General features: G+C 53.4%; 1 protein-coding gene across 5 annotated transcripts; it reads left to right on the forward strand.

The window, feature by feature from the left end:
* The first annotated feature begins 1,707 nt into the window (after positions 1-1,707).
* Positions 1,708-10,223, forward strand: MLF2 (myeloid leukemia factor 2). Of its 5 annotated transcripts, none has more exons than XM_075903787.1 (8): positions 1,708-1,782; positions 2,505-2,577; positions 2,785-2,911; positions 4,019-4,054; positions 6,514-6,567; positions 6,976-7,101; positions 8,347-8,506; positions 8,588-10,223. In XM_075903787.1, the coding sequence occupies exons 2-8, from the start codon at positions 2,528-2,530 to the stop codon at positions 8,764-8,766; spliced, it is 732 nt and encodes a 243-aa protein (XP_075759902.1). In that variant the 5' UTR covers positions 1,708-1,782; positions 2,505-2,527; the 3' UTR covers positions 8,767-10,223. The 5 variants fall into 5 exon arrangements, 4 of the variants coding, with proteins under 4 accessions (XP_075759902.1, XP_075759900.1, XP_075759884.1 ...); XM_075903785.1 differs by having other exon boundaries at positions 1,764-1,782; positions 2,488-2,577; XM_075903769.1 differs by lacking the exon at positions 1,708-1,782 and adding an exon at positions 1,823-2,109 and having other exon boundaries at positions 2,488-2,577.
* Positions 10,224-10,525: the final 302 nt, after the last annotated feature.

The following is a 10,525-nucleotide window of genomic DNA, read 5'->3' on the forward strand; positions in this document are numbered from 1 at the left end:
CTTGCCCACCCGCCCCGATCTCTGCGGTACAGCCCCGCTGCCCCCAACCCTGCTTCTGCAGCCCACCCACCCACCCCCACCCCGATCTCTGCCGGCCGCCCCCCCCCACGCACACTACCCTGATCTCCGCTGGACAGTCCCACTGCCCCCAACCCTGCTTCCTGGCGGCCAGTTTGCACCCCACACACACCTCCTCTCAGCCCTCCAGCCCTGCCCCCCTCCCGGCAGCCATGCTGTGGCCCAGTGTTTTTTTCCCATGGCCCGGTATCGGGTGCAGCCCATAGTTTGGGAAACACTGGTCTATAGCATTAACCTATAAGCTTTTGCTTATTGGTTAAAAGGTTAATCAGCTACACTATTACATCCCCATGTCTCACCCAGACCTCCCATCCTCACCCCCACCTCCTGCCCAGATCCTGCATCCCCATCCCTATCCCACTCACTGGCAGCCTTGTCCTCTACACTGAACACCTCATTTTTGGCCCCACCTCAAAGTCTAGGAGAGGCCACAAAATCCACTAACCCTGGAACTCCAGAAGAGAATATCTGGCCTGAGGCCTTGAACCTCAGTCTTCCCTGCCCCTCTCTTCCCCCATGGGGCTGGAGCACTGGGTGAGTAAGATGTGAGATATTTCAGTTGGGTGCCACATCAGTGAGGGTTGGGGGGTTTTGGAGGGTGGGTTTTTGTTTTAAACTTCTCACTTGTGTGGTCCCTGACTGATTTTTCTGTGGGCCAATGGCCACAGACCCAAAAAAGGTTCCCCACCCCTGCCATAAATAAAGATAAATGTTGAAACCTTTTGTGTTGGACATATTTTACTTTATATAAAATGAGGCCTGGCCAACAAAGAACCAGTTGGGGTCCAGCCTCTATCTGGCCCTAGCCCTGACCCTAGGGCAGGCCCTTTAGTCCAGCCCACATCTGGCTGCAGGAAGGGCTAGTGGCAGCCCCACTCCTGCTGTGGCATGAGGCGGGGGGGAGCCTGCCCCAGTGCTGCAGCCCAGCCCTTGCCAGGTAAAGTAATCCAGCCTCAGCTCCCATCCCCAGCACCCTGCCCTGCCTCCTGCACCTCCCACACACCCCAGCCCCCATACACCTCAACCCTGACTCCTGCAGCCTCACATTCACAATCTGCACCCCCAGCAGCAGCAGAAGTCCCCTTAAATAAAGTCTGGGAGTGCAGTGTTTCATTTATGCTGTTATTAAGCATCATGCCAGTTATCAATATTGTGTATTTTCAGTCCTGCAAATGGGCATTCTTATAGGACTCTTTGTTAACCACTAGTTCTGAACTGGGATGCAGCGTGGTGCCTTGGTTTGAGGAGGTTGCCGTCCCTGGGCGCACCCTCCAGCAGGCACAGGAAGCAGTAAGAGGCAGAAGCAACAGTCAGTGCTGGAGGCCCTGGGGGCCCAGGCAGCAGAAGGTGGCAAACAGGTGCGGGAACTGCAGAGCAGCGCTGGCCGGGCCGGAGCAGCCGTGGGCCCAAGGGGTCACCCCACCTCTGGCCTAGACCCTCGCCCCGGCTGGGCCCAAGGGAGGAGCCCCACGGAGCAGCGGGGAGGCGGAGCCCGAAACCCGCCGCGGCCCTTCGACGCCTCCGCCGCCCCCCCCCAGCCGCGCGGCTCCCGGTCTGCGGCGCGAGGGCGACCCCTGCTGCCCCCCGCGGGCACTGCGCGCCGGCCGGCCGGCTCCTCCCCGCTCAGCTGACGGCGCCGAAGCCAGGCTGCCGGCAGCCATTTCCCGAGCAGCCTCACAACAAAGGAGCCCGGGGCCACGACGGGTATCGCGCCCCGCCCCCGCCCTCTGTGGTCGCCCCGCTCCCGGCCCGGGCCCCCGCCGCTCCCCGGCCCCTCGCCCGCGGCGCCGCTGGGGCCGGGCCGGGCTGCGCTGCGCGCTGCGGCCGCGGGGAGGCGCTGGCGGGCCCGGCCCGACCTCACTTCCTGGCCAGGCCCCGGTGCGGCTGGCGGCGCGCTCCCGGCGGCTCCTTCCCCGGCCCCCCCGCCAGGCCGCGGCAGCTCGGGGCTGGATGGGCGCGCGGGCTTGAGCGGCGCTGCCTGGAGCCCGCGGCAGAGGAAGGGCGGCGGCGGCGAGCGGCGGACCCCGCCAGGCAGGGGCGCGGGCGGGGCGCGGGGGTCCCGGGGGCTCGTGCCTGCCCGCGGGCGCTGGCTGCAGGGCGGCGGCGCTTGTGTCCGCGCTGGGACGGCCTGGTGCCTCCGCCTAGCCCCGTGTGAACGGGGGCGCCCGGCCCGGCCCTGGGCGCAGGGGTGCGGGAGAGGTCGGTGCGGGGGTTACACGCCAGATCCGGGAGCGGTGGTTTGGGGCGATGGCTCCTATTGGCTGAGCCGCCCTCTCAGAGGCGTCTGCGGCCGTCGCTCTGCATAGGGCCTGAGGCTATCAGCAGGGCTGCACGGCCTCGTGGGTGCTCTTGAGGTGAAGGCAGAGGGGGTCATGCCCTGTGTCCCCCGGCTTGCTTGTGTTCATCCAGGCTCCCTCTCTGCACAGCCCTCCCCGGATCCGAAGGAAGCATGTTCCGGTTCATGAGGGATGGGGAGCCAGAGGACCCCATGTTTGCAATGTGCGTATGAAACTCCAAATATGTATTGTCTGGTGTGGGAGTGGGTCCAAGTAGATGACATTAGGGAAGACTGGGTGTCAGGACTCACAGATTGTATTTTCCACTCTCAGAGGGAAGTAGGGTCATGGTTAGGTCAAGGAGTCAAGATTGGTGGGGTACCTGGGACTTTGCTTCCTAAGGTTTCCTCTTCCTGTTGACCCCCTGCAGGGACCCTTTTGCTATTCACCGTCAGCATATGAACCGCATGCTTTCTGGAGGCTTTGCATACAGCCCCTTCCTCAGCATAACTGATGGGACCATGCCTGGGGCACGTCAGGCCAGCCGCAGGATGCAGGTAAAGGGGATGCTGAGTATAGTTGAAGAATCTGCCCTGTGACTTCCCATATGGTTAGGATGGGGCAGTTCTCTTTGCACAAAGTGGGGGAAGGAAAACTAGTCCCCTAAAACGTAGCTGTTATATTTCTTTTACTTCATATTCTTCCCTCCAATCCACTGTCTTGCAGAGCATTAGTGTCTTGGGGTGATGGAGGACAAGTGCCGTTTTGCAGAGCTTAAATTAGAGGGGGGGAGGGGGCAACTACGACCCATGGGCTGCTTCTGACTCCACTGACCCTTCAGTTCACCCCCAGGCTCCTACTATGGAATGGGTCATAACAGCCTTGCTAGAAGGAGCTAGACTAACTCCTGAGTAGGGGGGCAAGCAGGGGCAGCTAGCTCCTAATATCTCCCATTCTGTCCCCTCAACTCCCCCAACTCCTGGCAGTGTGGTCACTGTGCCACCAGCTCTAATGCTCTGGGCTGCATGGCTGTAGCTCCGGCTGAGTGGCGCAGTCAAGGTGGGGGTTGGAGCAGGGAGGGTTGGATGGGGGAAGAGGTCCTAGGGGTGGGACGTTGGGGGGTTGGATAGGGAACAGGGAGTCATGGGGGAGCAGTCAAGTGGTGTTGAGCTGGGACGAGGGAGTGGAATAGGTGATGGGCAGTCAAGGGACATGGAGTGGTGGGAGTTGGATAGGGGGCAGGAAGTCCTGGGGAGCTGGTCAAGGGGTGGAGAACTAGGGAGACTGGATAAGGAGCAGGGAGTTCTGGGGAGCTGGATGGGTGTGGGAGGTGAGCATCAGGCAGGAGTTGGGAGTTACAGCCTTTACCCTTCTCAGCCCTTCATATAATTTCCATATCTGCTGTGACCTTCAGGCCAAAAAGTGTGCCTGCCCTTGGCCAAAATTAATCTCACTAGAAGAGGTTTGAAGGTGTCGCTTCTCCCCCAGCCTATACCTTAAGTGCAGTGGAGGAGCATGCAGCAGTTTGAGAGACAGTGTTTGTTAAATCATTTGGCCACTTGGTGGACTGTTTCTTTCTATTTCCTGTGATGGGGAAGGAGTCCTGAGTATGGACAAAGGATGAGTCCCTGCTAACTTTTCTTTCTCTTTTTTGCTCCCTGCAGGCAGGAGCCATCTCACCCTTTGGAATGTTGGGAATGGTAAGGCCTCAATTTCTCTGTGCAGCTCTGGGGCCTTCCCCAAAACATAACATCCAGATTTACAGCCCCCCAACAGGTCACTTTATCCCCAAGTTCTTCAGGTGCTCCAAATAATCAGCAGTGCTGCGATGCAGCCACCTCTAGGTGAGCGTGTCGGCAAATACAATACTGGGAAGGGGGAAAGAACATGGACATCGGGGCAAACCCCGGATCATAGGAAAAGACCCTAACACGGTGTGGGCCAGTGGGTCGGAAACCTGGGCTTGACTCATAGCTTTCACTGGCCCTCTGACTTTCTGAGGTCAATTTATTTTTCTGTGCCCCCTTCAGTCTGTTTAGAGTAGAGTTTCTCTTATTAAATGGTTGCACAGAATCTTGCACAGTTGAACCCTAAGCTCAGTTGCTTCTGTGATACAACGAATAAATACACAAATGGGAAGAGCAGGCGGAACTCTGGCTGTTTAGGTATGACCCTGCAACCCACCTGCCAAGCAAGCTGCCTGGAGCTCAGAGGGGGGCAAGGCTGAGACTTGGATTCCAAGGGCAGGTAATAAATCTGAGCTGGGGACTATTAACTATTCAGGAAGAAGACCTGGATACCATTAAAGAGTCTTAATGACAACCTCTGCTTAATGGGTAATGGTTGTAAAATAAGCCAACAAAACATTAGCATGTCCAGGAATAGGACGGAAAATAATAACTGAGCTATTACAATGTCTTTCCATAAATCAGTGGGATGCCCTCACCTGGAACACTGTCTCCTTCCCCCCCCCCCCCCCCCCCCCCGGTCACCCTCTCTCCGAAAGGACATAGCAGGAATAGAGGGAGTTCAGTCATGGGTGGCAAAAGTCATTGGAAACCTAAAGATTTTCATATGAAGCGAGATTACTGTTTCTGTTAGGGAAGGAATGAATAATAGGTTACATAAAATGAGAAGTCCTGTGACACCATAGAGACTAACCAAAATATGTAGAATCATGCACTTTCATGGGCAAAACCCACTTCATCAGGTGAACTGGAGTGGAAATAACAGAAACCAAGAGATTTTACTACATGCACACATGCAGCAGAAGTATCTGTCAATTATAGGACCCATGTTAATGAAGCTAATTAAGTGTCTCATACATATACTTTGATGTGGAAATGCAGATGTTAATGGCAGGACACCATCACAGGACCTAACCACATAAGACACGACATCAGGGGCTCATACAGCTGCATCTCCTCTAATGTGATCTATGCCATCAAGTGCCAGCAATGCCCCTCTGCCATGTATATTGGCCAAACTGGACAGTGTCTGCACCAAAGGATAAATGGACACAAATCAGACCTCAGAAATGGTAACACAAACCTATAGGGGAACACTTTAACCTGCTTGGTCACTCACTCCTGGATTTAAAAGTAGCCATCTTCTACAAAGGAATTTCATTAACCAATTACAGAGAGAGTCTGCAGAACTGGAATTTATCTACAGATTTGACACCCTTGCCCTGGGCCTAAACAAAGACATTAACAAGTTTGGCAACAGGGTTTGTTGCAGGGGTGAGTGTATATGATGTGTGGCTGCTGGAAAGGATTTGCTACTGGTTGGGGAGCTGCCTGTAGGCAGGGACTGGTCTGTCTCTCAAGGCCTGTGAGAGTGAGGGATTGTTTTCCAGGATAGGTGGTAGATTATTAATGATGTGCTGGAGAGGTTTAAGCTGGGGGCTGTCGGTGATGACCAGCGGTGTTCTGTTATTTTCCTTGTTGGGCCTGTCTTGAAGTAGTTGACTTTTGGGCATTTGCCTGGCTCTGTCAATCTGTTTCCTATACAATTTACCTTTCTCCTGTTTCAAGAATTAAATTGGCCATTTAAATTGAAAGGTAGCACATCTGAAGCTGAGAAAAGACAAAGTTTTGTATATTTCATGATTCACTTGTGTAACTCATGCTCTCGGGTATCAAAAATGACTAGATGTTTGAATAGAGAATGAGAGCAGCCATAGTTATGTTAGATCAAGAAAAGCAATAGCTGAGGGAAGTCCCCCAAGAAATGGCATATAAGAGGGAGTAGCTTCCCCTCGGGACAGGCTGTTCCCTAGTTGTCCACAAGGGTTTCATTAACCTTCAGTTGTCATATCTGGTCCTGGCCACTATCAGAAACAGGATACTGGGTTGGTCTAGTGCCAAGGCACTCTTTCTGTGAGTCCAACTCAAAGCTGGGGGACTCAGACCAAGAGTGGGCTTGTGTCTCACGCCAAGATTCTGGGAGTTGCTGAGCTAGACTGAGATCTTGGGGACAAAGAGTTGATGTTAGGGTTGAGCACTGTGCAATTCTGCTACCATAGCCTGCTCTTCTGATCAGGTGAGTGGTTGGGAACCGTACTTTATTCTGCCTGGGGAGCAGCCTCCGTGTATCTTAGTGAGTGCATTCACTTGTCTCCCCTTCCCACCTGACTCCGTTCCTCCCCTCCTCCCAGGCAGGTGGCTTCATGGACATGTTCGGAATGATGAACGATATGATTGGGAACGTGGTAAGAGTCCATCACTGTTTGCATTGACATCACCTCTACCATCCTGGGGAATGAGTTGCCACCCAGAATCTCCAGTTTTCCACTCCTCCACAAGGGCTACCGCTGCTCCTGGGACATTGTCCCTCCCAAGCTGTAAAGATGGCATTGCCTATACATTTGGAGCAACGTGGGGCATGAGGAAGCAGCCCTTCCATGCAGAGAAAATGGGGAAGGGGAGCCCCCCTCACTCACGGAGCAGAAGGAACGGGGCTGGGAGTAATGGAACAGAGATGGGTGTGAAAGGGAAGAGGATGGCCCCTTTTTATCAGAAAGAAACCAAGATGGATGCTGGGGAGAGGAGATTATTCCCCACAGGGAGGGGCTCTTAGGAGCTGCTGACTGTGTTTCTTCCTTCCCTTCCCTCACCAGGAGCACATGACAAGTGGTGCCAACTGCCAAACATTTTCCTCCTCAACTGTCATCTCCTATTCCAACTTGGGTGATGGCCCCAAAGTCTATCATGAGACCTCGGAGACGCGCTCTGCACCTGGCGGGGTGAGAAGGAGGCTGCTGCTCCTGCCCCTAGTGATGGGCAGGGCACCACAGGCAGCTGCTTTTGCTGGGGGGTGGATCTGCCTCATTTACTTGTTTGGCACTGATTGCTCAGCACACTTGATTATTTTTATTGCCAAGCACAGTGGTGGGCAATCTGTGCTTGGGGGCCAAAGGAGGCCCATCAGGATTCTGTGCCTGGTCTGTGAGATGTTTTGTTTGTTGCTACCCACAGTTCTGCTAGCTTCTGTTTGCAAGTGACACACACGTAAAGCAAGGACACATGGAGTGAGGGGTGGGCTGATTGCACACAACACTGTCTGTGGGAGCCGTGTGCTCCTTCTGCTGCCAGTCAAAGTGCTGCTACAGTTCAGTGGGTACTGCCCACAAATTCTAGGGACACAAGTGCAGTTAGCTAGACTGCCCTGTCCCAGGAGATGTCTTGGTTTGCAAAATCTTGTGGTCCATTGAGATGGAGGAGGGCCCAATCACTAGCCCAGATTGCCCATCGTTGCCATGGCACCTATGAGCCTTAGTCATGGACCAGGACTTTATTGTGCTCGGTGCTGTTGAGACACGGAACAGGAGAGAACCCCTCCCCCGGAAAGCTTACAATTTAAGTATAACATAAGAGATGGATGCGTATTGGATGAGGGAGGTGTATAAGTAGAATTCAGTATTGGCTAGCATGTTAGGCTTGATCTGTGTGCACCAGCAGTTTAATCCTTGTCAAATTTTTGTGGGCATCATGGCCGAGAAGAAATTTGAAAGTGGATAAGGAGGTAGTTTTTCAGATGTTCACAGGAAGCACCTCCCAAGGGTGAGGGCAGCATGGGAGAAAGCACCAAGGAAAATGTAACAAGTGGGTGATGGAGGATGGCAGCATGGGTCCACTGAAGGTGACATCGGCAGCTTGGTAGTGAATGAGATAAGTAGTGTGAGCACTGACTATGAAGGACGTTCTGACTGAAGACAAGCAGCTTATGTTGGATGCATTTTTGCACAGAGGTGAGCGAAAGCTCTGGGGATATGAGGTGAGATGGGAGTGGTCGGTGGAGTCGTGCCAGGGCTACAGGAAGGGTTTGGTTGCCCTTTGGTTACTCCGTTTGGAAGTGGTGGAGAGATAGTCCACTGTTCTGTTGAAGGGCTGGGGAAAGGGACTAGTAGTTCAGGGTGGAAACGAGGGGTGCCAAGCAGGTTTGGGAGGGTGATGTGAGGGACTGACCTCGCACTACACTCTGTACCCAGATCCGCGAAACGCGACGGACCGTGCGGGACTCAAACAGTGGCCTGGAGCAGATGTCAATCGGGCACCACATCCGAGAGCGAGCCCACATCATGCAGCGCTCACGGAACCATCGTACGGGTGACCAAGAGGAGAGGCAGGAGTACATCAACCTGGATGAGAGTGAGTGCTCAGAGCGCTCCTGGGGCTCCCGGATTCCAGCCTGCCTTCCCGCTGAGCTGGCTGTTCTCTTTCCTTGTGTAGGTGATGCAGCTGCGTTTGACGATGAGTGGAGGCGAGAGACGTCCCGGTACCGGCCACAGCGAGGACTGGGTTATCGGCGTCACGAGAACAGCGGTGGCCGCCGTTCTGAAGGGACACCTCTTGCTATTGAGGGCCCTGAGGATTCCCCATCCAGACAGGCCCGCCGGTACGACTGGTGAATCCGGAGCAGATTTTTTTGGGGGGTGCAGCGTAGTCACCCCCAAATCCACCTACTTTCTCTTGTAAGTCTGACTGTCCTCTCCACTCCCCCCATTGTGTGGCTGCCTCACTCCCTCTGAACCTCACTTTCAGTACTCCCAACATGGGGTGCAGGGCCTCAATGTGAGCCACTTTGGGGGTGTCAGTTGGAGAAGGGGGGCATGCTCCAGAGTCCAGCAGGAAGCTTCCTCTTGGCAGCTCATTTTTGCCAACACCCAAAACAGGGTGGGTGGCTTCAGCCTGAGTCACTTCAGACACTGAATGGGGAGACTTTCCATCCTGGTTCGGGGCTGATAGTGTGGGAGTGTTAAAACTTGGTTTCCCTCCTTTTTGTCTGTCTGTCTTGTGGACACACTTTGGGGAGTTTCTGCCACTTGCACCCTGGATCGTGTGGAGTTGCTGTCTTCCCTCGCCAGGCAAATACAATTGTGGGTTTAATTGTGTGAGGAAATGGGGAAGCAGCATCTGGGGAACCAAGGAGATAGTGTTAAAAAATGTTACTAAACTGAAGTTGGAGACTGTCTGCAGGAAATGTCTATTTACAGATGAAACCAAACTTTCCTGAGGTCAGCTCAAGTCTAGATTCAATAGAGGAGTGCTGGGTTTTCTCTTCCTCCCAACATTCTGAATTGGGTTTACTGGGATTTGATGTAATGCTAAGAATTTATCCAATTCTCTGATCAGTTTCTCTTGCTGAGTTTTAAATTGCAGTGCTTGGTTTTACCTTCTGTACCATCCCTTTATTTATACCTCTGTAACTTGCATTCTCTCTCTCTCTCTCTCTCTCTCTCTCCTCCCTCTTTTCACCTCCTCTCAGGTACAGACAGTGAAACTCTGATGACAAAACACTGCTTGGAATCTTCTTAAATTTAATATTAACCCCACCCTCTAAGCATTGAATAAACCCCACCCTCCACCCTGCTCTCCTCACACAGTGCGGGTGTTCCAGGGTGGTTTGGGGACCTCATTGGTGTACAAAGGACACATTTATTATCCTGCCTCAATTTCCTCCTCCAATTCTTCCCCCTCTTCCAGTCACCCTTGCTCAGTTCCCTTTGCCAGTATTTGTGGACAACAAGGGTCATCACCCTGTCCCATCCAGCTCTCCTCGTGCGCCTGGTTGGGCTGGTTCTGGAGTGGTATTTGGTCCCTTCTGAAATTATCATGTAGAAGAATTTCTTGCCCTATTGTTAGTCCTCCCTCACTGGGACAAAAGCCCTGGCTTCCTCTCCTGCTTCCTGGTATGGTGAGATGGAAGGATACGTGTTTGGGAGGGGGAGAGGAACAAGAACTGAACCAGCCTGTATCCCCCTGCCCATGTAATCCCTTGGCGGTCATCTTTCCCCTTTTTAAATTTGATTTGTGGAACTTGTAACTAGGTGTTTACTGAATAAAGGAACAAGAACTGTAAAGAAAATGGAGTTGGGTCATTTCTGCCTTCTCTCTCCTAAGGGAGCTGAATTGCCAGCTGCAGAACTGTTGCCCTAACAACCATTTCCCTTCAACCTAGCACTGCGTATGGGGCTGTCCTGTCCCTCCCTTCACTTCCTTGGTGAATCAATCTGACAGTCCCTGTAGTTTCTCTCTCTCTCTCTCTCTCTCTCTCTCTCTCTCTCTCCTGGGGAAAAATGGTTTACAAGATGGCAATTGTGAAAAAGCAACAGCAAGAAATCTAATTTGCTTTAAATGGTCTTGTTTCACTCTGTGCACACAAGTGAA

Source organism: Pelodiscus sinensis, chromosome 1 (assembly GCF_049634645.1).
Source record: "Pelodiscus sinensis isolate JC-2024 chromosome 1, ASM4963464v1, whole genome shotgun sequence".
Taxonomy (NCBI): Eukaryota; Metazoa; Chordata; order Testudines; family Trionychidae; genus Pelodiscus; species Pelodiscus sinensis.

Bases quoted from the DNA above. Each gene is read 5' to 3' on its own strand.
- MLF2 (XM_075903787.1), top strand. From the start codon at position 2,528: ATGTTCCGGTTCATGAGGGATGGGGAGCCAGAGGACCCCATGTTTGCA. The intron at 2,578-2,784 runs GTGCGTATGAAA...GACCCCCTGCAG, and splicing joins GAGGACCCCATGTTTGCAAT to GGACCCTTTTGCTATTCACC. The intron at 8,507-8,587 runs GTGAGTGCTCAG...TTCCTTGTGTAG, and splicing joins GTACATCAACCTGGATGAGA to GTGATGCAGCTGCGTTTGAC.